This window comes from Moschus berezovskii, chromosome Y (genome assembly GCF_049115385.1).
Source record: "Moschus berezovskii isolate FMDL1 chromosome Y, NW_MosBer_1.0, whole genome shotgun sequence".
NCBI classification, from domain to species: domain Eukaryota; kingdom Metazoa; phylum Chordata; class Mammalia; order Artiodactyla; family Moschidae; genus Moschus; species Moschus berezovskii.
The window spans coordinates 3,647,802-3,674,170 of NC_142489.1; the positions used below are offsets into that span (position 1 = coordinate 3,647,802).

Below are 26,369 nucleotides of genomic sequence, written 5' to 3' on the forward strand. Positions count from 1 at the left end.
TGTATACGTCCTCACCCCCAGAACCTGAGGACCTGGCCTTGTTTGGACAGAGGTTCTCTGCAGAGCTGATGGAGTGAAGGGTCTGGGATGAGGGCCTCCTGGATGGGGGTGGCGCTAAACCCAAGGACAGGGTCCTTATGAGACACAGAAGGGGAGAGACACGGACGCAGAGGAGAAGCCACGTGGAGACGGAGGCGGAGACGGGAGGGAGGCGGCCACCAGCCCAGGGACGGACGCCCGGAGCCCCCAGAAGCCAGAAGAGGCAGGGAGGACCCTCCCCTGGAGACTCTGCAGGGAGCCCAGCCCTGGGACACCCTGACTTCAGACGTCTGGTCTCCAGGCCTGGGGGAGGACAGATGTCTGTGGTTTTAATCCCACAGTCTGTGGTCATTTGTTATGGCTGCACCCAGACAATTAATACACCTGTCCCCCGCATATGAAGGGCCCAGAGAGTGTTCCGTCCACCCAGTGACTCATCATGACTGGTGATTAGTGGGCATGTGGCTTTGGGGCCAGTTGCACCGCTGATCGTACAAGGACAGGAGGGGGCGTGGGGTGACAGGGATTTTCAGGCTGTGTGCTCATCAGAGACAGAAGGCGCGAGCAGAAGCCCCAGGGGTCCCCCGTAAGCTCTCTCACCCCCTTCACCAGCCTGATGGAATCTCCGAGCGCGATCCGTCCTGGGCTCGCTCCCCAGCGTCCAGCTTGCAGGGTCAGTAGAGACGCGCTGGCCGTCCACCCAGGCTGCTCATAGGCTGGTGAAGCCAAAGCTGAGATAGCCAGGGTCCCTCCGAGCCAGACCGGCCCGGAAGGAAGATGTGCTCCCAGGAGGGCGAGGGCTACCGTCTCCTGAAGGAATACGCCAACGGCTTCATGGTCTCCCAGGTAGGGAGAGGCCTCGCCGGCTGGGCTTCTGTTGTGGGAGGTGAGGAGGACGTCTGAGGACCGGTCTCCTCCGGGGGGCGCGAGGCTGTGCTGGAACTCTGCGAGTGTCCACGGGCAGAAGCTTGGCCATCGGGGCCTGGGGCCCTTCTAGGGATGTGTTGCCCCTCACGGAGTGGCGTCTCAGGACGCCATTTGTAGGGGCTTCCCTGGGGGCTCATTTGGTGAAGCATCTGCCTGCAACGCAGGAGGTCCAGGTTCCACCCCTGGGTCGGGAAGACCCCCTGGAGGAGGAAATGGCAACCCACTCAGGATTCTTGCCTGGAGAATTCCACGGACAGAGGGGCCTGGCGGTCTACAGTCCGTGGGGTCGCAGAGAGTCAGACACGACTGAGTGACTAACCCTTTTTATACTGTTAGTGAAACAGGAATTCATGCAATCTTACTAGAATAAAACTTAATATAAACCGAGCATTAAGAAATAGCATCTCAGTAGAACAAAGGTGAATCCAAACGTTGGGAATAAAACTTAATAGAACCTCAGCAGAACAACAGACTTAGTAAAATCTTGGATGTGTTGGGGGGCTGGGATTGAGTCATATACACCGTTGATCGTGTGTATAAAACAGGACTAATGAGAACTTGCTGTACAGCTCAGGGAACTTACTCAGAGTTTTGTGGTGACCTACATGGGAAGGAAATCCAAAGAGAGAGGGGACATATGTACAAACGATAGCTGATTCCCTTTGCTGTCCAGCAGAAACTGACACAACATCGTAAAGCTACTGCTGTAAAATTAACTTTAAATAGTTCAATAGAACAAGAGTGAATCCAGTGTTAAGAGAATACATGTAAATACAGCCCGAGTGGAACGGGAGACTGTGTAAAACTCAATCAATAGAACGGCCTCCCTGGGGGCACAGTCACTCAGGCTCTGCGTTCCCGACGCGGGGGCCCCGGGTTCAACCCCCGGTCACGGAGCTAGACCCCACGTGCCACGACTGAGGCCTGGTGGAGACTAATACATATAAATAAAGATAATGTAAAAACTCAGTTTTATTCAGAATAAAATCTGAATACAACCTTAGTAGGATGAGTTCAAAACATGTCACTCAGATAAGAGGGATTGCAACTTTACTATAATAAGAGTTAATACAGCCTCAGTAGAAACGCCAACGCCGTATTAATTGGATAAAACTTAATGCGACCTCAGTAGGACAACTGATAAAATCTTGATAGAACGAGAGCACACCCAACTTTCAGAGGATAAAACATACCACAGCCTTACAGAATAAGAGTCAATACCCCGTTAACAGGACCACAGTCACATGGAATAGCGGTTCATAAAATCTTCACACATGGAGAGTGAATGAAACCCGAATACAGGGGCTTATACCATCATAGCAGGGTGAGTGTTACTCAGTCGTGTCCGACTCTGCAACCCCATGGACTGCAGCCCTCCAGGCTCCTCTGTCCCATGGGATTCTCCAGGCAAGAGCACTGGAGTGGGTTGCCATTTCCTCCTCCAGGGGATCTTCCCGACCCAGGGATCAAACTGGGGCCTCCTACATTGTCAGGCAGATTCTTTACTGTCTGAGCCACCAGGGAAGCCCCAGATGCGCTTGTCTGCTGAAACCCGGAACAGAGAGTGAATAAAACCTGAATATAGGCGCTTGTATAATCATCGCAGGGTAAGAGGCCGTGCCAACTCCACAGAACAAGAATCAGCACAACTTTTAACAGGGTGAGAACTGATTCCGTGTTAATAGAATACGGCTGAATACAACCTTCGTACAAGGAGAGTTAATAAAATGCTAACAGAAAAAACCTGAATGCACTCCTAATGGACTGTTCATGATATCTCAATAGAACAAGAGTGACTCCAACTTAACATAATTGGAGTTAATTTTAAGCTCACTGCAAGAGCTGATACCATCTTAAGAGGATAAAGCTTAATGCAATCTTAACACCGTAAGACTTCGAGCGACCTATTAAGGACAACAACTAATAGAAGCTTAAGAGTAGATACACTCTTAACAGAATAAGAGTTAATACAGTCTTAACGGAGCAGGAATGGATACGGTCTTTCTAATGTAAACACTTAATTTGATATTGGGGTGTAGCCGATTAACAATGTTGTGATGGTTTCAGGGGGACAGCAAAGGGACTCAGCTATACACACACATGCATCCATTCTCCCCCAAACTCCCCTCCCATCCAGGCTGCCACGTGACCTTGAGCAGAGTTCCCTGTGCTGGACAGCAGGTCCTTGCTGGTTCTCCATGTTAAACACAGCAGTGTGTCCATGTCCATCCCAGACGCCCTGACCATCCCTTCCCCCATCAACCATGAGTTCATTGTCTAAGTCTGAGGGTCTCTTTCTGTTCTGTAAGTTCATTTGTGTCATTTCTTTACAGATCCCACATGTCAGGGATGCCGTATGATATTTCTCCTTCTGTCTGACTCACCCTCCTGAGAGTGTGAGTCTTCTGAGAACTAAAGCTGACTCTGGCTTCATTGCCCCGAGGTTCTCTTTGCTGCCTGTGAGCTGGGGGTGTTTGAGCTCCTGGCCGAGGCCCCGGAGCCTCTGGACTCAGCGGCAGTGTCTTCACGTCTGGGCGCCAGTCCCTGGGGGACAGAGCTGCTGCTGGATGCCTGTGTGTCCCTGAAGCTGCTGCAAGCGGACATGAGGGGAGGAAAAGGTAAGCACCCTGGCCCTTTGGAAGAAGGCTGTTTCAAGGCGCACCCTCAGCAGTTTTCCGTGTCGTTGTTTTTTCTTTTTCTGGAAAGAGCCACAGAGTAAGTATTCTCAGCCTGGTGGGCCGGCCACGGGGTCTCTGCAGATGACACTCATCTCTGCCTTTGGAGCATCAGAGCTCCTGGAGACAGACAGGTGTGCGGGGCTGAGTCCTAATAAAACTTTATTGGCCAGAATGTGGGGGGGAACAAGGATCCAATAAAGGCTTATTTACTAAACAGGTGCTGGAACAGAGTTCCAATAAAGCTTTATTGACAAAACAGGTGCTGGAACAGAGTTCCAATAAAGCTTTATTGACAAAACAGGTGGTGGAAGAGGGTTCCAGTAAAGGTTTATTGGCCAGGCAGGTGGTAGAACATGGTTCCAATAAAGCTTTATTAGCCAGACAGGTGGTAGAACAAGGTTCCAATAAAGCTTTATTGGCCATACAGGTGATTGAACAAGGTTCCAATAAAGCTTTATTGGCCATACAGGTGATTGAACAAGGTTCCAACAAAGATTTATTGAGCAAACAGGCGCCTGAACAGGGTTCCAGTAAAGTTTTTTGGTCAGACAGGTGGTGGAACATGGTTCCCATAAAGCTTTATTGGCCAGAGAGGTGGTGGAACAGAGTTCCTATAAAGGTTTATTGACCAGAAAGGTGGTGGAACAGGATTCCAAGAAAGCTTTATTGACTAAACAGGTTGTGGAACAAGGTTCCAATAAAGCTTTATTGGCCAGAGAGGTGATTGAACAAGATTCCAATAATGATTTATTGACCAAACAGGTGCTGGAACAGGGTTCCAAGAAAGCTTTGTTATCAACACAGGTGGTGGAACAGGGTTCGAATAAAGGTTTATTGACAAAACAGGTGGTGGAACAACATTCCAATAAAGCCTTGTTGACTAGAAACAGGTGGTAGACAGGGTTCCAATAAAGATTTATTGGTAGACAGGTGGTGAAACAGCGTTGCAATAAAGCTTTATAGACCAGACAGGCGGTGAAACAGAGTTACAATAAAGCTTTTTAGCAGAACCAGTGACAGAACAAGGTTCCAATAAAGCTTTATTGGCAAAAACAGATGGCCAAAACCGGGTACCAAACTCGAGTTGTCATTTGCTGACTGTGGATCAGGAAGTTTCCAGAGGCTGGTGTTTGCACTGAAACCCTGATGAAATATCCAAGGAACAAGACAGAAATGTGACCGAATAGTTCAGTTCAGTTCGGTTCAGTCGCTCAGTTGTGTCCGACTCTCTGCGACCCCATGAATCACAGCACGACCGAATAGTTACACAGGAGTAATATTTCCATCATGCTCAACTGCTTGTTTTCAAGGGTTGCCCTTTTGTGTTAAGATCATAGTCTTGTTTTGGTGTTGAAGCTGCTTTTCTCTTACAGAAGATGGTCCTTGCCAGTTTTTACTTTTAATGCCCTTTCTTTGCAAAATTAAAAGTTCAGTTCAGTTAAGTCACTCAGTCGTGTCCGACTCTCTGCGACCCCATGAATCACAGCACACCAGGCCTCCCTGTCCATCACCAACTCCCAGAGTTCACTCAAACTCACGTCCATCGAGTCGGTGATGCCATCCAGCCATCTCATTCTCTGTTGTCCCCGTCTCCTCCTACACCCAATCGCTCCCAGCATCAGAGTCTTTTCCAGTGAGTCAACTCGTCGCATGAGGTGGCCAAAGTATTGGAGTTTCAGCTTTAGCATCAGTCCTTCCAATGAACACCCAGGGTTGATCTCCTTTAGAATGGACTGGTTGGATCTCCTTGCAGTATAAGGGATTCTCAAGAGTCTTCTCCAAAACCACAGTTCAAAAGCATCGATTCTTCGGCGATCAGCTTTCTTCACAGTCCAACTCTCACCTCCATACATGACCACGGGAAAAATCATAGCCTTGACTAGACGGACCTTGGTTGGCAAAGTAATGTCTCTGCTTTTTAATATGCTGTCTAGGCTGGTCATAACTTTCCTTCCAAGGAGTAAGCGTCTTTTAATTTCCTGGCTGCAATCAGCATCCGCAGTGATTTTGGAGCCCCCCAAAATAAAGTCTGACACTGTTTCCCCATCTATTTCCCATGAAGTGATGGGACCAGATGCCATGATCTTCATAGTAAGGCCTATCTCAGTCACTCAGGCTTTTTTTTTTTTAAAGAATCTTGCAAGTCTGTGAAATTGCAAAGTGTAGGGACCACTGCCTGACAGAACAGCAGTGGGTGGGCAATGGTAGGGGTGGGTGATGGGCTTTCTACTTGACGCAAGGACTTGTGTCCCCGTTGGATTTACGGGGTGCAAACAGCAAGGGTGCGTTAACTTGAACAGGAAGACGTTGTTTGGGGGTTGACGGTACTCAGATGGCCGCGGGCTTGGGAATCAAGCAGTCACACTCCATGAGTAAGCTTTGCAACCCCGTCCCCGCCCCCCCCCCGCCACTGGCAGTGTTGACCTCGAACCCCCAGCCTGGGCTGCGGTCTGGCCAGGACACACCTGCGGAGGATGGCGGACGTTCCAGGGGAAACTCCTGGGGGTGGGAGGAGCCTGATGTACCCGCAGACCCTCGGGTAGGCACGTCGGGATGTGGGCTAACCTGCTGGCCGGGGGACGCTGGGATGCTTGGCTCAGAGACCAGGATACGGAACCTCCTGCTGCAGCTCTGTCTGCCTGGGGACCCCTTGGAGCCCCGCAAGCATTCAGCAGGTACATACTGGGTAGAAACAGTGAGCGGATAGAGTTCAGTCCAGTCGCCCTGTCCTGTCCGACTCTTTGCGACCCCATGGACTGCAGCACGCCAGGCCTGCCTGTCCATCACCAGCTCCTGGAGTTTACTCAAACTCGTTTCCATAGAGTTGGTGATGCCATCCAACCATCTCATCCTCTGCCGTCCCCTTCTCCTCCCGCCTTCAATCTTTCCCAGCATCAGGGTCTTTTCCGGGGAGCCAGTTCTTCGCATCAGGTGGCCAAAGTATTGCAGCCCCATGGACGTGTATTACACATAGTCCATGGAGTCGCAAAGAGTCGGAGGCGACTGAGGGAACAGCACTTGGGTTCGCTGGCCCTCTCCATTTGTCCCATCGGATCTTTCCGTGGGACTTACCAAAGCCGAAGGCAGCAGGCAGGACACGCAGCCCCTGCGCCACAGGTCAGCCGGTCCTTCAGGACGAGGGTCCAGCTATCGGGGTTCTGACGGTCCCAGGCGAGAATCATGTTTCCAATCAGGAAGTTGCCAGCATCACTGTTGACATCTTGGCGATGCCTGGGTGTCTAACTTATTTTTTTTCCCCCTCTGTTCTGTTTGTTTTCAGCTGTGTATGCAAACACGGAGGTCGCCAGCACCTACCTGGTCAGAGGCAGCCCCAGGTCCCAGCGGGACATGCTCCTGTACACGGGCAGGACCACTTATGTCTGCTGGCGCCACCTGGCCGAGGCGGTCAGGTGCGTGTCAGTCGCGCCCCTGAGTCTCCAGGGCTGCCTGCGGGCTGGTTTCAGGGCGTCCCAGGAACCAACATATTAGGTTTCTTATAGCACGGGTCTCCAAACTCCCGGACCTAATGGCTGATGATATGAGGTGGAGCTGTTGGAACAGGAATAGAAATACAGGGAATAGTCGCTGGAAGGACTGACGCTGGAGCTGAAGCTCCAACACTTTGCCTACCTGATGTGGAAAACTGACCGACTGGAAAAGCCCCTGATGCTGGGAGGGACTGGGGGCGGGATGAGAAGGATGAGACGGTTGGATGGCGTCACCGACTCGATGGGCATGAGTTTGAGCCAGCTCCGGGAGTTGGTGATGGACAGGGAGGCCTGGCGTGCTGCAGTCCGTGGGGTCGCACAGAGTCGGACACGACGGGGCGACTGAACTGGATGGAACTGCAAACTGGAAAATGATTCCTGGGTCGTCCTGGGTTACTCGTTTCCGGCGCAGGCCGTCTGTGGTGCCAGGGAAAGGTCTGTGAGCACAAGGGTGCGTGAACGGAGTGCGGTGAGGCCTCAGGGCCCGAGTGACGGTCTCCTGCTTGTTTTTAGGGAAGGGAGGAACCAGTATCCGCAAGCCTTCGGGATCCCGTCCGAGGAGCTCTTCTCTGCCATCTACAGGTCCTGCCACCCGCCCTCTCGCGTAGCGTCCTGCTTGAGGATTAAAGTTGTGTATTTCTCATTGACGGATAATCACTTTGCGGGATTGTGTGGGTTTCTCCCAGACATCCGCATGAATCCGCCATCCGTTTACCCGTGTCCCCTCCCTCCTGAATGTCCCTCCCACCTCCCACCCCACCCCACCCCTCTAGGTTGTCCCAGAGCCCAGGGTTGAGCCCCCTGGGTCATCCCGCAAATTCCCAGCGGCTGTCTGCGTCACACATGCTGACGTACGTTTCCATGTTCCTCTCTCCGCGCCTCCCACGTTCTCCTTCTCCCTACCTCCCCGGCTCCGTAAGTCTGTCCTGTTATGTCTGCATCTCCACTGATGACCTGCAAAGACGTTCGTGAGTACCATCTTGCTAGATTCCATATGTATGCGTCAGTATACGATGTTTGTTTTTCTGACTTGCTTCCCTCCGTGTAACAGGCTCCAGGTTCATCCCCCTCATTAGAACGGACTCAAAGGCGCTCCTTTTCGTGGCTGAGTAATATTCCATTGTATATATGTACCACGAGTTCTTGATCCATTCGCCTGTCGATGGGCATCTAGGTTGCCTGAAATGTTACGGCAGCAGTGTTGATTTACAATGTTCTGTTAATTTCCGCGCTGCAGGAAAGGGATTCAGTTCTGCAAAGATACTCATGATTTCATTGTGTAACAGCTGACTGAGATCCCCCCTTATACATGTACCGCGTCTTCTTTCTCGTTTCCTCTGTGGATGGACATTGAGGTTGCTTCCGTGTCTTTGCTGTTGTCAATAGTGCTGTGATGAGCCCTGGGGAGCGCGTGTCTTTTCTAATTATCATTGTCTCAGGTATTTGCCCCAGCAGCGGGATCACAGGCTCGTACGATAGCTCTGTCTCTAGTTTTTCAAGAACATTCCACACTGTTTTCCATAATACCCGCACAGGTACACATTCCCACCGAAACTGCAGAGGGCTCCTTTCTCTCCATGAGCTCTCCAGCATTTAATCTTTGTAGAGTCTTTGATCATGGCACTTCTGACCGTTGCGAGATGATATACCTGTTGTAGGTTTCATTTCTGTTTCCCTAAATATTCAGTGGCTTCCCTGGTGGCTCAGCTGGCAAAGAATCTACCTGCAATGTTGGGAGACCTGGGTTCGATCCCTGGGTTGGGAAGATCCCCTGGAGAAGGAATAGGCTTCCCACACCTCCAGTATTGTTGGGCTTCCCTGGTGGCTCAGCTGGTAAAGAATCCACCTGCAATGCGGGAGACCTGGGTTCGATCCCTGGGTTGGGAAGATCCCCTGGAGAAGGGAAAGGCTACCTACTCCAGTATTCTCGCCTGGAGAATCCCATGGACTATATAGTCCTTGGGGTTGCAAAGAGTGGGACAAGACTGAGCGCCTTTCACACATAAGTTTCTTTACTCCGTTTCAGAGTCAGGCTCTGTTGTGTTAATTAGTTTCTTTGCGTGAATACCTGGAATCCCCCATCATGGTTATATGATGTCTGTCTTTCTGTGACTTCCATCACTTGGCACGGCAGTCACTCGGTCCATCCACACCGTTGGCAGTGGCGTTATTCCGTTCCGCTCTGCGGGTGAGCCGTATTCCTGTACGGAGGCCTACCACTCTGCCTTCATTTTCTTATCAATGAACGTTTTGGCGGATTCGGTGTCTTGGCCATTGTCTATCGTGCTGCCCCGAAAACAGGAAGGCGTGTGTTATTTTGAAATGTGATTTTTTTCCTGGATCTGAGCCCAGAAGTGGGATTACTGGATCGTACGGTGTCTGGATGCTTGAGTTTTGTAAGGAACCTCCGCGCTGTCTTCCACATTTGATGCACCAGTTTAGTTTCCCACCAAGAGTGCAGGAGGATTCCGCTTTTCGTCTGCCCTTTGCAGCACTTAATCTTCGTAGATCTTACCGAAGATGGACATTCTGACCTGTTCGAAGGGATGTGTCATTGCACTTTTGATTTGCTTCTCTCTTATAATTACAGCTGCTGACCATCTTTTTATGTGCCTGATGCCAACCTGTACGCCTTCTTGGACGAGATACCCATTTTGATCTTTGGCATCTTTTTTTTTCCTTCTTCTTGGGTTATCTGTGTTTGTGATATTGAAATGCGTGAGCTCTTTATAAGTTTTGGAGTTGAATTTCTTGTGAGTGTCTTCATTCGCAAATACTTTTTTTTGCAGTCTGAACACTGTTTCTTTCGTTCAGGGCTTTGTTTGCTGTGCCAATGCTCTTCAGGCCGATGAGGTCCTGTTTTCTTTTTGTTGATTATTCGTGACACTAACATATATAGTTCAGTGCAGTCACTCAGTGGTGTCCAACTCTTTGTGACCCCACGGACTGCAGCACGCCAGGCCTCCCTGTCCATCAGCAACTCCCAGAGCTTGCTCAAACTCATGTCCATGGAGTCGGTGATGCCATCCAACCATCTCACCCTCTGTCGTCCCCTTCTCCTCCTGCCCCCAATCTTTCCTAGTATCAGGCTCTTTTCCAATGAGTCAGTTCTTCCCATCAGGTGGCCAAAGTACTGGGACTTCAGCTTCAGCATCAGGCCTTCCAATGAACACCCAGGATTGATCTCCTTTAGAATGGACTGGTTGGATCTGCTTGCAGTTCAAGGGACTCTCAAGAGTCTTCTCCAGCACCACAGTTCAGAAGCATCAATTCTTCTGCGATCAGCTTTCTTTATGGTGGAACTCTCACGTCCATACATAGCGGCTGTCACCAATTTACATTTCCAGCTTCAGAAGAGAAGGGTTCCCTTTTCTCCACAGCCTCTCCAGCATTTAATGTCTGAGGGTTTTTGACAGTGGCCCTTCTATTCGGTGTAAGGTGACTTGTTGCACCCATTTCCCTAAAATTTAGCCTGTTGGACATTGTTTCATGTGATTTTTTTCTTAAAGCGTGTGAGCTACAGGTCCCTCTTAAACTTGGCTTCGTGCATCTCCGCCCTGCTTTTGAACTCTTGTCCGCTGACCACCCCTAGGAGACTTCTGGAAGGCGATGGTTGTTTTACAGCCCTGCAGACCTTGGGAATGTCAAGTGCCCTGCATGGCTTTTAAGGTCGCTGTTGCGAGAACGGCCACAAGTACGCAGCATTTCTTCACGCGTCACTCGCTAGTTTTTCTTTTCTTGTATTCGGATTGTTATTTTACACTGGAAAGTAAAGTGCTAGTCGCTCAGTCCTGTCCGACTCTCTGCGACCGCAGGGACTGCAGCCCAGAAGGCTCCTCTGTCCATGGGGATTCTCCGGGCAAGGATACTGCAGTGGGTTGCCACTCACTTCTCCAGGGCATCTTCCCGACCCAGGGATGGAACCCGGGTCTTCTGGGATCTTCCTGACTCCGGGATCAAACCTTGTGGGTCCCCCGCCACTGCAGGCGGATTCTCTACCATCTGAGCCACCAGGGGAAGTCCGTCTTTTTATAGCGGAGCAGAGTTGATTTCCCGTGTTGCGTTAGTTTCGGGGGCTACGGGGACTCGATGCGTTTATATACACAGACATTGGTCTATTCTGTCTCAGGCTCTCTTTCCCATCTAGGTAATCAGCGTCTGTCCAGCAGAGTTCCCTGTGGTGTTCGGCCGGTGTTTTTCATCATCACATCCTACGTACGAACTGGAATACGTACATTGCAAACTCTGATATCACCCCATCCCCAGAACAGCACGTGCGTGCGTGTGTGTGTGTGTGTGTGTGACATTTACAGGTAGCTTTTCTGAGTTTCAGAGTCTGGCCCTGTTGTGTAATTAGTTCACCCACATGAATATCTAGAATCCAGGGGTCGGTGACCTCTCAGGACCTTTGTGTACCCATCTCTGACTTCCTTCCCTCCCCGAGTGTGACAATCACCTCGTCGATGGGTGCCACTCGTATTGGCCTTATTCCGTCAGACTGTGTGGCTGAGTCGTGTTCCCGGGGAGAGAGAGGTGGACCCCACCCTGTCTTCGCTTTCCCGTCGACAGGCATTTTGGTCGATGTGGTTTCGTGGCCTTTGTCAGTCACGCTGTCCTGAAGACAGGGGTGCGTGTGTCATTTCGAATTGTGATGTTTGTCTGGCTCTCAGCCCAGGAGTGGGACTGCCGGATCGTACGTTTTCTGGGTGGTTGGTGTTGTAAGGAGGCTCCATGCTGCTTTCCACAGTTCCTGCCCTGATTAATTCCGTAGCAAAAGTGCAGGAGGAGTCCCTTTGTTCCCTCTGCCGTGTTAGCAGTTATTCTTCGTAGAACAGTCTCAATGATGGTCACGCCGACCGGTGTGAGGAGATAGTTAGCGACGCTGAGCGACTTTTCGTGAGTGGAATGGCCCTCCGTATGCCTTCTTGGAAGGAATATGTATTTTCATCTTTGGACCCTTTTTAGCTCTGATTTTTTTGTGGCTTTGGTATGGAGACGTGTGAGCTATTTGTAGCAATCAGAGGTGAATTTCTTGTGGGGATCTTGGTAAGAAAAATATTTTTTTTTCCATTCTCAGAGTCTCTTTATCGTTTTGGATGTCGTTAGTTGTGAAAATGCTTTTAAGGTCTGTGCCCACAGGCTCTTTTCTTATTTTTGGTTCGTTGTTCGTTTTCCCTGTGATGGATCCAAACGAACTTCTTACGATTGTTCAAGAGGGTTGTCAAGTGAAAATTGCTCAGTCGTGTCCGACTCTTTGCGACCCCATGGACGGCAGCACGCCAGGCCTCCCTGTCCATCACCAACTCCTGGAGCTTGCTCAAACTCATGCGCATCGAGTCGCTGATGGCATCCAACCATCTCATCCTCTGTCGTCCCCTTCTCCTCCCGCCTCAATTTAATGACAGTAAACACAGCTTTTATATTTGTCGTTACAGAGCCCAGCCACGAGGCGGCAGCATGTGTCCATAAGCTGTTGTTTTCCCTCCTGTTGTTTGTAGTGGAAATTTTAGTTTACATTGGAGAACACTTCATTTGCCCAATGTTGTGTGTGTTTCAAGCGTACAGGAATTTGGATTCCGTTATACGCAGATGTTTGTCTCTTCTTTATTTTTCTGCCATATAGGTGATTAGAGTGTGTTCAGTAGACGCTATTTTGCTATTTGGTAGGTCATTTTTGATCATCTGTTTGATGGTGGCTCAGAGGCTGCCGTCTGTGCGGTCACACAGAGTCGGACACGACTGAAGTGACTTAGCAGCAGCAGCAGCAGCAGAGGGTAAAGCGTCTGCCTGCAATGCAGGAGACCTGGGTTCGATCCCTGGTCAGGAAGATCCCCTGGAGAAGGAAATGGCCACCCACTCCAGCACTCTTGCCTGGAAAATCCCATGGACAGAGAAGCCTGGTAGACTACAGTCCATGGGATTGCAAAGAGTCGGACACGACTGAGCGACTTCACTTCACTTTCACTTGATTATATTAATCTGGTGGCTCGGTGGATAAAAAAATCTGCCTGCAATGCGGGAGATGAGGGTTTGATCCCTGGGTCAGGAAGATGCCCTGGAGGAGGGCATGGCAACCCACTGCAGTATCCTTGCCTGGGGAATCCCACGGACAGAGGAACCTGGTGGGCTACACTCCACGCAAAGAGTCGGACACCCCTGAGCCACTCAGCATGAACAAGTATGTGTGTTATTAGAAAACTCTTAAAAGAGCCCTCATCACTAAAAACTTTTGTTTTTTTAAGCATAAGTTTCTTTTCTCTGTTCCAGCGTCTGTTTCTATTGGGTAAAGCAGTTCGTTTGTATCCATTTTTTGGTTCCAGCCACAGGTGGTCTCCTACGATAGTTACTTCGCCCTGTTTCCCTTGCTTCTCTAGGTCTGATCATCTCAGCTTCCTTCTCTCAGACTGGACACGGCGTTCTCCCCTGCTCGTTCATGGCTGAGTTAATGGTGTCTGTGTGGGCCACCCTCTGTACCCGTTCACCTGTCCCGAACACTGGGGCTGTCTCTGTGTCCTAGTTATTTTCCTGGCACGGCTGTAATCTCCCGAGTGTACCTATGTTTTGGAAAACCTGGGATTTCTCTGGATCTGTGCCCATGGTCGGGGTGACCCTGTCCTAAGATGCTTCTCTGTTTAGTTTTTGGAAGGACCTCCATACACTTCCGCCTCAAGCATGGACCGTTTCCCATTCCCAGCGACAGTGCAGGAAGGCTTCCTTTTCTGCACACCCTTTCCAGCGTTTATTTTGAGAGATTTGGTGAGATGCCCGTTCTCACAAGATGGGCAAGGTGTGTGCTGATAAGATACCTCAGCGGACTTTTACGTGGCCTCTCTCTAATAAGTGATGCTTAGCACGTTTTCACATCCCTAATGCGACCTCTCTGCCTTCTCGGAAGACATCCCCGTTTTCATCTGTGTCCCCTTTATTTCTTTGTGTGTGGAGCTGCACAAGCTGTTTCTGTGTTTCGGACACGAGTGTCTGACTCTTTGTGGCCCCGTGGAATATAGGGTCCATGAAATTCTCCATGGAGTTGGTTGCCATGCTCTTCTCCAGGGGATCTTCCCAACCCAGGGATCGAACCTGGGTCTCCCGCGCTGCAGGCAGATTCTTTACCAGCTGAGCCACCAGGGAAGCCCCATTATTCTAAGGGATGGATGTCAAAATGTGTCCCACGTGTATTTCCCCCAGGAATTTCCCAGCACCTGTCCTTCCATCCACTGTTTGCAGATTCTTTTTGTGTGTGGTGCTGTGCAGTGTTCTAATTTCCTTCTCTCTCGCTCTTCTTCAATTGTTTGAGGAACACCCTCACTGTTGTGCACAGTGGCTGGCACCGTGTGCATTGCCGGGTGGTAGGAGGAGAATTCTGTTTCCTCCACAGACTCTTCAGCACTGAGCGTGGAGTTGTTGCCAGGGGCCGTTGTGACCGGTGCCCAGTGACTCTGCCTTGAAATCTGGTCTGCCTCTCGCTAATAATCCCTGGTGCTGCGCGCTCTTCACCCCAGGAAAGTGGTTCTGTTATACTCAGTACAGCTGGTTTCCTTCTCCTTTTATGGCTGAGTCGTATTCCACGGGGCATGTGGACCGCGTCTCCTTTATGTGTTCCTCTGGCGATGGACTGCTCGGTTGCTTCCACGTCTTGAATATTGTGACTAGTGTTGCTATGATCATCGAGGTGCACGGATCTTTTCAAATTATCATTTTCTCCAAGTATATGCCTCGAAGTGAGATTGCTGGGCCGTCAAATCAATTCAGTTCAGTCGCTCAGTCGTGTCCGACTGTCCGCGACCCCATGAATCACAGCACGCCAGGCCTCCCTGTCCATCACCAACTCCCGGAGTTCACGCAAACTCATGTCCACAGAGTCGGTGATGCCATCCAGCCATCTCATTCTCTGTCGTCCCCTTCTCCTCCCTCCCCCAATCCCTCCCAGCATCAGAGTCTCTTCCAGTGAGTCAACTCGTTGCATGAGGTGGCCAAAGTATTGGAGCTTCAGCTTTAGCATCAGTCCTTCCAATGAACACCCAGGATTGATCTCCTTTAGAATGGACTGGTTGGATCTCCTTGCAGTCCAAGGGGCTCTCAAGAGTCTTCTCCAGCACCACAGTTCAAAAGCATCAATTCTTCGGTGATCAGCTTTCTTCACAGTCCAACTGTCACATCCATACATGACCATGGGAAAAACCATAGCCTTGACTAGACAGACCTTGGTTGGCAAAGTAATGTCTCTGCTTTTTAATATGCTATATAGGTTGGTCATAACTTTCCTTCCAAGGAGTAAATGTCTTTTAATTTCATTGCTGCAATCAGCATCTGCAGTGAATTTGCAGCCCTCAAAAAATAAAGTCTGACACTGTTTCCACTGTTTTTCCATCCATTTCCCATGAAGTGATGGGACCAGATGCCATGATCTTTGTTTTCTGAATGTTGAGCTTCAAGCCAACCTTTTCACTCTCCTCTTTCACTTTCATCAAGAGGCTTTTGAGTTCCTCCTCACTTTCTTCCATAAGGGTGGTGTCATCTGCATATCTGAGGTTATTGATATTTCTCCCAGCAATCTTGATTCCAGCTTGTGCTTCTTCCAGCCCAGCGTTCCTCATGATGTACTCTGCATATAAGTTAATTAAGCAAGGTGACAATATACAGCCCTGACGTCCTCCTTTTCGTGTTTGGAACAAGTCTGTCGTTCCCTTCCCTAATAATTGACTGTGTTGAGATCATTTCGTGTGATTTGTGTTTAATGAGTGCAAGTTAAAGGTACCTGTTGACGTTGGCTTCGTGATCATCTGCCCAGTTCTGAGTTCTTGTTCGCTGACCACCCCTAGGAGACTTCTAGGAGGGCAGCGGCTCTTCACTTCCAGCCCTGCAGAGCTTGGGAATATTAAGTGCCCGTCAACACCGCTTTTATAGTCGCTGTTACCAAACACGGCCACAGGGTGGCAGCATCACTCCATGCGGTCCTTTTGCTTTCGTCCACTTCGTTCTTGCCCTGTTTTTTTATATGGGAGTTCAGTTCACAACGTTGTTTATTTCAGGAGTACAGGAACTTGGTTCAGCGAGATACAGACATTTGTATATTCTTTTTTCGTTTCCTTTTCCTATATAAGGTGAATACTGTGTGTTCGCTAGGCTGCCCCATGCTAGTCCATAGGCCCATTTTCATCATGTGTGACATATATATTCGTGCCTGGGGAAAATCCCACGGACAGAGCAGCCTGGCGGGCAGTGGTCCCATCGGGTCACAAAGACTCAGGCACGACTGAAGCCCGTGAGTGTGTTTGCCCAAACTGTATGTGTTATTCGCCAGCTCAATCTTTCCTTTCTCCCTAACTTTTTTTTTTTTTTTTAATTTTTGATAATCATTAGTTGCTCTTCAAAGTTTAGGTCTTTCCTGGTGGCTCAGATCGTAAAGAATCCACATGCAATGGTGGAGATCTGTGTTCACACTCTGGGTCGGGAAGATCCCCTGGAGGAGGACATGGCAACCCCACTCCAGTATTCTTGTCTGGAGAATCCCATGGACAGAGGAGCCTGGTGGGCTACAGTCTGTGGGGTTGCAAAGAGTCAGACAAGACTGAGCGACTAATGCTTTCTAAGCTTGTGAGTGTATTTGAATTGGTGAAATTGTTGATTTGCATATTTCTAGAACATACCTGTCGATGGTATAGAATCTGTCTTTCTCTCTCTGACCTCCTTTCCTTAGTATGATAATAACTTGGTCCATCCGTACTTCTCTCAATGGCATTACTCCATTCTTTTTCTTGGCTGAGTAATATTCCAGTGGAAAACTTAGGCACTCGTTTGATCCGTCCAGAATGGGCAAGGAAATACTTTTTATTTTGTGAGGCGTGGAGGCTGTGGAAAGAGACACGCCTGGGGCTTTGCTGGAAGCTGTAGCGTCAGCTGTGGGTGATTCATCAGATGACGTAGGACAGCACAGGGGTCAGACCGTGCTGGTAACCTCGTGACGCCGTGTCAGACGATGCTGATGGCTTCTTGACTGTCTGCAGTGTGTGGGGGCTTTTCCCCTTGGTGGGCCAGGAGATGCACAAAGGATTAAGGGGAGAGGGTGGTCCCTGCTGCGGGTCCTGAGACCTGGGGCCTGCTCTGCACCCCGTTATTCTTCCCTGCCTCCCTACCTCCCCACTGACTCCAAAACCACAGAGCAGCCTCTGCAGAGGGTGAGGGGAGAGAGGCGGCCCCCAGGAGACCCTCCCCGCACCCTCCCCGCCCACCCTGCCGTGTCCTCGGCTCCTTCTCATCTCTGTCCCCTCCCCAGACCCTCCTCCGCCCTCCTCCGGGGACCCAGCTCCCCCTGCACTCGTCTCCACCTCCCTGAATCCCCGTCATGCCCAGTGCCCTCCCCCAGCCTGTGTGGACACCCCCCCCCCAATCCCAGCCTCCCGCATTGCACAGCGGACCCGGTGGCCTGGTGTTCCACCCCTTTGCTCAGCTCAGGGCCCCCCGGGTCGTGGCTCAGGGTGATACCCACCGGACTCCGCACGGTTCTCACGGGCTCATCCCGTCGTGTTCCAGGTCCGAGGGTGAAAGGCTGCTGTTCATGCAGGGCCTGCAGGATGTGTGGAGGCTGGAGGGGGCAAGGGTGCTGGCCGCCTTCGACCTGTCCCCCTTCCCGCTCATCTGCGACCTCGGGGGTGAGTGTCCGCTCCTTGGAGCTGTGTTTGGAACTCTGTAGACCCTAGGGCTTCCCCGCTGGCTCAGATGGTAAGGAATCTGCCTGCCAATGCAGGAGACGTGAGTTTGATCCCTCGGTGGGGGAGATTCCCCTGGAGGAGGGCATGGCAACCCACTCTAGTATGCTTGCCTGGAGAATCCCGTGGACAGAGGAGCCTGGGGCTACAGTCCACGGGGTCACAGAGACTCGGACACGATTGAAGTGACTTAGCACGCACGGACACAGTGTTGAACAGATTTCCTGGGGCCGTACGGTAGGAACGTGTCAAGTACCAGTGTGACTCATAGTAGCATGTCCATGTCCGTCCCAGGCTCCTCATTTATCCCTCCCCTCTCTCCCCTTTGGGAACCGTGTGTTTCTTTCCCGTGTCTGAGAGTCTATTTCTGTTTTGTGCATGAGTTCACTCGTATCACATTTTAGGTTCCGCGTATGAGTGACGTCACGTGATGTTTGTGTTTCTCTGTCTGACGAACTTCACTTCCTACCATCATCTCTCGGTCCATCCACACTGCGGCAAATGGCATCGTTTTGTTCTTTTTCGTGGCTGCGTAATATTCCACCGTATATGTACCACATCTTGTTTAGCCATTCCTCTGTCGATGGACCTTTGCTGCTGCTGCTAAGTCGCTTTGGTCGTGTCCAACTCTGTGCGACCCCATAGACGGCAGCCCACCAGGCTCCCCTGTCCCTGGGATTCTCCAGGCAAGAACACTGGAGTGGGTTGCCATTGCCTTCTCCAATGCGTGAAAAGTGAAAGTGAAGTCGCTCAGTCGTGTCTGACTCTTAGCGACCCCATGGACCTTTAGGTTGAGGTTATTTGGTAAAAGCAGATTCCCTGACTGTGGGATATTCATGCTGCTGGCATCTGGAGGGAGGTCCGCATTTCTCACTCTGGTAACCCCCCGGAAATGTCTCCCACAGGGAGACATGGGCACGTCTGCCCGTAGCATCTGCTTGGCTGCTTAGCATCTTCCTCTGCCTGGCCGTTGTCTGTCCTTGGGCGGACAAACAGCCTGGCACGAGGGGAAGCTGTCAGGTCGGACTCTACGTGGAAGCTTGGCGTGTGGGTTGGTCCAGCCGGGACGGTGCCTTAGATGCAGGGCTTTGAAGGTGAGCCTGTCACCATGGAGACCAGACTGTGGGTACCGCCCAGGTGTGCGGGCTCTCACAGTCCATATCCTCTTGCAGGCGGTTCTGGGGCCCTGGCCAAGGCATGCGTGTCCCTGTACCCGGGATGTCGGGTCATCGTGTTCGACATCCCAGCAGTGGTGCAGATGGCAAAGAGACATTTCTCAGCCTCGGAGGACGAGCGGATCAGCTTCCATGAAGGTGGGTGTCTGGAACACGGTCTGTGTCCACGGGGAAACAGATGGGTCCTGGCAGGCTGGGGAGATGGAGACAGTGGATGCTCAGCGTGGCCTTCTGGATTGTCCAAATACGCCCCCTTAAAATGGAGCTTCCAGGGGGCTCGGTGGGAAAGAATCCGCCTGCCAGGGCAGAAGACGCGAGAGACACAGGTTCGATCCCCGGGTCGGGAAGATCCCCTGGAGAAAGAAACGGCAGCCCACTCCAGTATTCTTGCCTGGAGAATCCCCATGGACAGAGGAGCCTGGCGGGCTGCAGTCCACGGAGTCGCAAAAGAGTCGGACATGACCGAGCACACAGGCATTTAAACCTAGAACTGTGATGCAGGATGGATGGAAAAATGTGGGACGGTATTGTTTTCTTGCAGTTAATTCTTTGCTGAGTGTTTCACTGGGTTCAATGTGTCTCCTCACCCAGAGTTTGTAAACAGGACTTTAGGAAATAAGGTGTTTGCAGAGGTGATGGAGTGAAGGGTCTGAGATGAGGTTCCTCCTGGATGGGGGTGGCCCTAAACCCAGGGACAGGGTCCTTATAAGACACAGAAGGGGAAACACACGGACACGAGGAGAAGCCACGTGGAGACGGGAGGGAGGCGGCCACCAGCCCAGGGACGGATGCCCAGAGCCCCCAGAAGCCGGAAGAGGCGGGGAGGACCCTCCCCTGGAGCCTCTGCAGGGAGCTCAGCCCTGGGACACCCTGACCTCAGACGACTGGTCTCCATGGCTGGGGGAGGACGGGTGTCCTGGTCTCTGGGCATTTCTTACGGCCGTCCTGGCAAACTCACATAGGTATTTACAACCAGCTCAGGTGCGAGTGGCAATCAGGGATGTGGGTGGAAGGCAAGGTGAGGGGACACTTAATGACGGAGAAGGCAGAGACATCTCAGACATCCCAAGGCTCAGAAACCACAGCAGCTTTGCAGACCGCTGCGAGGCACTTGTGGTTGCCTTGGAAACATGGGGAGCGGTTCCCAGCTGCGGGCCGTCACTTAGGTACCAAGGTCTGACCTGCAGACACCGTGTACCTCCGTGTGCAGATGCAACTGGCTGTTCATGCTTCTTTTTCTCTGCTGGCTCACGGGGAAGACACCAGGTCGGGGTCCCATTTCTGTCCACTCTGAGATCTGCTACTGCTGCTGCTGCTGCTAAGTTACTTCAGTTCAGTTCAGTTCAGTTGCTCAGTCGTGTCCGACTCTTTGCGACCCCATGAATCACAGCACGCCAGGCCTCCCTGTCCATCACCAACTCCCGGAGTTCACTCAAACTCATGTCCATTGAGTCGGTGATGTCATCCAGCCATCTCATTCTCTGTCGTCCCCTTCTCCTCCCGCCCCCAATCCCTCCCAGCATCAGAGTGTTTTCCAGTGAGTCAACTCTTTGCATGAGGTGGCCAAAGTATTGGAGTTTCAGCTTTAGCATCAGTCCCTCCAATGAACACCCAGGACTGATCTCCTTTAGAATGGACTGGTTGGCTCTCCTTGCAGTCCAAGGGACTCTCAAGAGTCCAACACCACAGTTCAAAAGTAGACTCCCTATTATTATTATTTTGGCCGTGGGCTGCAGCTTGTGGGATCTTAGTTCCCTGACCTGGGATTGAACCTGTTTTCTTGGTAATGAAAGCACGGAGTCCTAACCACTGGACAGCAGGGGAGTCAATTCTTTATTTTTTTAAGACGTTTACCTCCAAGTTCATGGCATCCCAAGGGACAGGCCACCAGCATTCCATCCAGGGCCGTATGTGGTGGTGGTGGTGGGGACTCTGACTGACCCGGGTGAAGGGTCATCTCCTTTCCAATGACTCTGTGTCCGACAGGCAGATTTCAAGGTGACCAGAATGTGCCAGACTGTGTCCTTGAAGGACTGGATGCTGCCTTTATTTAAAATTCTGAAATGTAGACCATCAGGAAGTGTTCTTTTTTTGGGGGGGGTGGGGTGGGGAATGGGCAGCTTTATGTTGGATTTTTTTAAACCATTGAATTAAAATACACGGAATCTGAATGACTGAGTTTGGGAAGCCCCCTTAGATTTTGTGCTGAGAAGGGGGACCTCAGCGTGATCTTAACCCTAGTTCCCATGTCTAGGACATCTTCTGGGAGACAACACGCAACATTGGTCTTAGCTTTGTGTGTCACCTGGGAAATGGGACGAAGAAGGAGCCTTTGGGGGACTGCCCTGGTGGTCCAGCGGCTAAGACTGTGAGCTTCCAATGCAGGGAGCTAAGATCCGGCACGCTGCCAGACCCAGTGCAAGAAAGAAAGAAAGCGGTGGGCAAGGGAAGGCTGAGAAAGGGAAAAAAAGAAGAAAGAAAAAAGAAAGCAGGAAAGACGCTACAGGTCCCATTGGTTTAAAAAAAAAAAAATGTAGAAAGAAAAGCAGGCTTTGGAAGCTGGGAAAACTAGATGGAAGTGAAATTTAAAGTGTTAGTCGCTCAGTCGTGTTCAACTCTTTGCAATGCATGGACTGTAGCCCGCCAGGCTCCTCTGTCCATGGAGATTCTGCAGTCAAGAATGCTGGAGTGGGTTGCCATTCCCTTCTCCAGGGGAATCTTCCCAACCCAGGGATCAAACTCTGATCTCCTGCATTGGCAGGCGGATTCTTGACCATCTGAGCCACCTGGCAAGCCCAGGAATGTTGGGGATCACTGGTTTAAGGATGCTATTTACACGAGACCTTCTGAAATCAAGTAAAAATAAAACTGTCGTCCAGAGCTGATGCGGAAAGGGGGCCTAAAGGGAACGTTCAGAATTGTCTCATCGTCACAGAGTTTCGGGAGCTCAGCAGCTGGGGGGATCTGGGGACAGGTCCGTGTGTACAAGTGACCCGGCCTCGCTGGGCACGGGTGTCCTCACATGGAATTGACAGGCAGGCTGACAAGAGGCCCCCGCCCCCGTGTTGCAGGGGATTTCTTCAAAGACCCGCTCCCGGAGGCGGACCTGTATATCCTGGCCAGGATCCTGCATGACTGGACCGACGCCAGGTGCCGCCACCTGCTGGAGAGAGTCTATCGGGCCTGCAGGGCAGGTAGGTGGTGGGGCCGTGGGGCTCCGGGCGGGGGTCAGCTCGGGGCAGAGGTACAGGCGTCCGACGCCACGAGGGCTCGGGAGGCCCGTCGCGGGGCGCACACGCGCCTCTGTGTGAGGAGGTCGGAGCTCCGGCCGGCCTCTGGAGGCTGCCTGCCTTTTCAAGACATCACGGCGTCACGGGCTCACTCATATCATCTCTTTTTCTCCATTCTCTTTCATCCCCCCCCACCGAAGTTGCGATTCTCAAAGTGCGGTGTCATTTTCAGAAGTGAGGTCATTCGTGGAGGGTTGTGTCTAGACCCCTTCTGTGGGGGCAGCTCTTGGAAGTGTGTTGAACAAAAGTGAATTATTTATGTTTCAAATAGTGACGTTACTTGACGGTGACTTGAGGTTTTTGTTTTTTGACTTTGTGTTTGTGTAGAGGGACGTTTGAAACCTTGGTCCTTTGAATTTAGTTTTACTGATTCATTTCTTTATCTGTGCTGGGCCTTAGCCACAGCCCTGGAGATCTTCCATCTTCGTCGTGGGATCCGGGATCTTTCGTTGTGGCTTGCAAACTCTTCGGTGTGGCAGGCGGGGTCTAGTTTGCTGACCAGGCGTGGAACTCGGGTCTCCTGCTTTGAGAGCACGGAGTCTTAGCCAGTGGACCTCTAAGGAAGTCCTTCATTGGACCCTAATATCATCATCATTATTATTATTTGTTTGCCTTGTTCTGGTCCATACCTGATATCATTCGAAAGGAGCAAAAAGCAAGGTTAGCACACACAGGAAACCTGCCAAGGAACGGATATATATGTATCGGTAGCCTGGAGAATCCCATGGACAGAGGAGCCTGGCAGGCTGCAGTCCCTGGGGTCACACAGAGTCAGACACAACTCAGGCGACTTGAGTACACAGCCGCGTACGGCTGATTCCCTTTGCTGTGTGGCAGAAATGAACACAACATAGTAAAGAAGCTAGACATCCGTAAAAAATTAGTTAAAAGAAGAAAAAGGAGCCTGGAGGTCGACGGTCCCTGGGGTCGCAAAGAGTTAGACGCGACTGAGCGACTTCACTCACATATATAACACATAAAGCATGTTATATCTACATTTAAAATGTATATATTAAGCATTTACTTTAAAATCATAAATGAATAAATGGATGTCAAGAATATAAAAGAATAGTTATATAATTTGTGTTATTTTTGGATATCCTTAAAAATAAATATCATGAAAAATGGTAAAATGTGAAAAGTTTTAATATTAAAATACTATATATTTACACTAACACTATATTTGTGTATGTAGTTACCTCATGGGACGTGAAAGTCCCTCAGTCGTGCCCAACTCTTTGCAACCCCCGTGGACTATACAGTCCATGGAATTCTCCAGGCCAGAATCCTGGAGTGGGTAGCCTTTCCCTTCTCCAGGGGATCTTCTCAACCCAGGGATCAAACCCAGGGTCTCCCGCATTGCAGGAGGATTCTTTACCAGCTGAGCCACCAGGGAAGCCCAAGAATCCTGGAGTGGGTAGCCTGTCCCTTCTCTAGGGGAATTTTTCCGACCCAGGACTCGAACTTGGGTCTCCCACATTGCAGGCGGATTCTTTACTAACTGAGCTGCCAGGGACACCCATGTGTATATGGGTACGTATGTCCTACTGATGGTCAGCCCTACTGGGTGTGCATCGCTGCAAATTACCACCAGTAATGCACGGATCTTACTTTGACGTCCGGGGGAGGGAGCGTGGGCATTCCTAGCCACGAGATCCATTGTCCAACAAGGACCCAGGACTTGGTGACTTTTCACGGAAGCCAGGAGAACACGGCTTAGGATGTGGCGTTGGGTCTGAGAATCGGGTACGGAACGAAATGGGTCAGAACGTGTATAAGGTTTACTTCCATCGCTTGATTGGCACACTCGCCTTTGAGCTTTCAGAGAAAACAACATGACACATCGCTTTGTGGATTTGTTCCTAAGCGATGACGTTGGAAAGTAAGAAAGAACGGTCACGTGTGGTTTCCCGGGTGTGCATTCCGAATGACGCCTTTTGAGTATTGATGGTTCTTTTCCCCACCTCCCTCCCACCTCCGCCTCGGTCTTCGCGTGGTTTCTCGTCAGCCTCTGTCTGTCCCCTCTTCTGTTTGTCATAAGGACCCTGTCCTTGCGTGGCAACCCTCCCCAGTATTCTTGGCTGGAGAGCCCCGTGGACATAAGGAGCCTGGTGGCGCTCCGGTCCACGGGGCTGGAAAGAGTCAGACATGACTGAAGCGCCTGAGCACGCGCCGGGTCACACCCCGTGTAGCCAGGGAGGGGTGGACGCTGTGTGTGGACACAGCCCTGCTTAATCGTGTGGACTGTCCAGCACCTATGGGCCACGGTGGCCTCTAGAGCTGGGAGGGAAGAGCGGATGATGGGTGTGTGTCCTGGGTCAGGGTCTGTCCTGTGGGGGTTCCTGGGTCAGGGTCTGTCCCGTGGGGGGTCCTGGGTCAGGGTCTGTCCCATGGGGGGCCTAGGTCAGGGACTGTCCTGTGGGGGTCCTAGGTCAGGGTCTGTCCCACAGGAGGTCCTAGGTCAGGGTCTGTCCCATGGGGGGCCTAGGTCAGGGACTGTCCTGTGGGGGTCCTAGGTCAGGGTCTGTCCCACAGGAGGTCCTAGGTCAGGGTCTGTCCCATGGGGGGCCTAGGTCAGGGACTGTCCTGTGGGAGTCCTAGGTCAGGGTCTGTCCCACAGGAGGTCCTAGGTCAGGGTCTGTCCCATGGGGGGCCTAGGTCAGGGACTGTCCTGTGGGGGTCCTAGGTCAGGGTCTGTCCCACAGGAGGTCCTAGGTCAGGGTTTGTCCTGTGGGGGATCCTAGGTCAGGGACTGTCCCGTGGGGGTCCTAGGTCAGGGTTTGTCCCGTGGGTGGTCCTGGGTCAGGGTCTGTCCAGCATGAGGTGCTAGATTAGGGTCTGTCCTGCAGGGGTGTTCTAGATTAGGGTCTGTCCCACAGGAGGTTCTAGGTTAGGGTCTGTCCCATGGGGGGTTCCTAGATTAGGGTCCGTCTTGCAGGGGAGGGTGGGAGATGCCCGGTGCTGTGGCTAACCTGGGAGGCGGGGGTGTGGGCAGGAAGCCAGGCGAGGAGAGAGTGGACAGCGGGTCCTGGGGCCGGGCTGACCCTCGCTCAACCCCTCACCCTCCCCGCGGCAGGTGGCGGCATCCTGGTCATCGAGAGCCTGCTGGACGCGGACGGGCGGGGCCCGCTGGCCACGCTGCTGTGTTCGCTGAACATGCTGGTGCAGACGGAGGGCCGCGAGCGGACCCCCGGCCAGTACCGCGCGCTCCTGGCCCCCGCCGGCTTCCGAGACGTGCGGTGCCGGAGGACCGGGGGCCCCTACGATGCTGTCTTGGCCAGGAAGTGACCCCTGCCGTGTGTGGCCCCCCCCGTCGTGACGCAGCCCCTGCAATGAGCAGACGGTGCCACTCACATTTCTCTCTTGTCTTCTCTTCCCCGTTTTCCCCTTTTGTATATTTCAGACTTTTCCTGATTTTCTGTCCTGCTGAGGGATATGAGGTTCCTGCCCGCGGATGGTCACTTTGCGTTTTGGCTTACTTTCTTTCATTATCCTTATTTTCATTTGATTTCAGTCCGTTCTATTTTGCTTCCTTCCTGTGATGGAGTGAAGGGTCTGAGATGAGCTTCCCCCTGGATGGGGGTGGCCCTAAACACCAGGAACAGGGTCCTTATGAGACGCAGAACAGGAGAGACACGGACGCAGAGGAGAAGCCACGTGGAGACGGAGGCAGAGCTGGGAGGGAGGCGGCCTCCAGCCCAGGGACGGACGCCCGGACCCCCCAGAAGCCGGAAGAGGCAGGAAGGACCCTCCCCTGGAGCCTCTGCAGGGAGCTCAGCCCTGGGACCCTTGACCTTAGACGTCTGGTCTCCAGGGCTGGGGGAGGACGGATGTCTGTGGTTTTAAGTCATGATCCCATTTGATGTTGTTTGTTTGGGGCGACCCAGGACAGTCACACACAAGGAAATGGATAGACAGTGGCCACATCTCAAACTGTTTACGTTTGAAAAAGCAGAAAAGAGCTGCTGGTCTGTTTTGCACCGTAGAGTCCAACAGGTCTGCAATGAGACTTTTACTATCTACTCCTGTAGCAACTTTCCGAGAGACAATAAAAACTGTGTCA

At 51.7% G+C, this 26,369-nt stretch overlaps 1 protein-coding gene across 1 annotated transcript; it reads left to right on the top strand.

Annotated features, from left to right (window-relative positions):
• The first annotated feature begins 785 nt into the window (after positions 1–785).
• Positions 786–26,369, top strand: LOC148773002 (acetylserotonin O-methyltransferase). Its single transcript, XM_088834414.1, has 8 exons — positions 786–885; positions 3,410–3,584; positions 6,925–7,054; positions 7,646–7,714; positions 17,666–17,784; positions 19,014–19,154; positions 22,088–22,210; positions 25,383–26,369. Exons 1-8 carry the CDS (start codon positions 817–819, stop codon positions 25,592–25,594), a joined length of 1,038 nt encoding a protein of 345 aa, XP_088690540.1. The 5' UTR covers positions 786–816; the 3' UTR covers positions 25,595–26,369.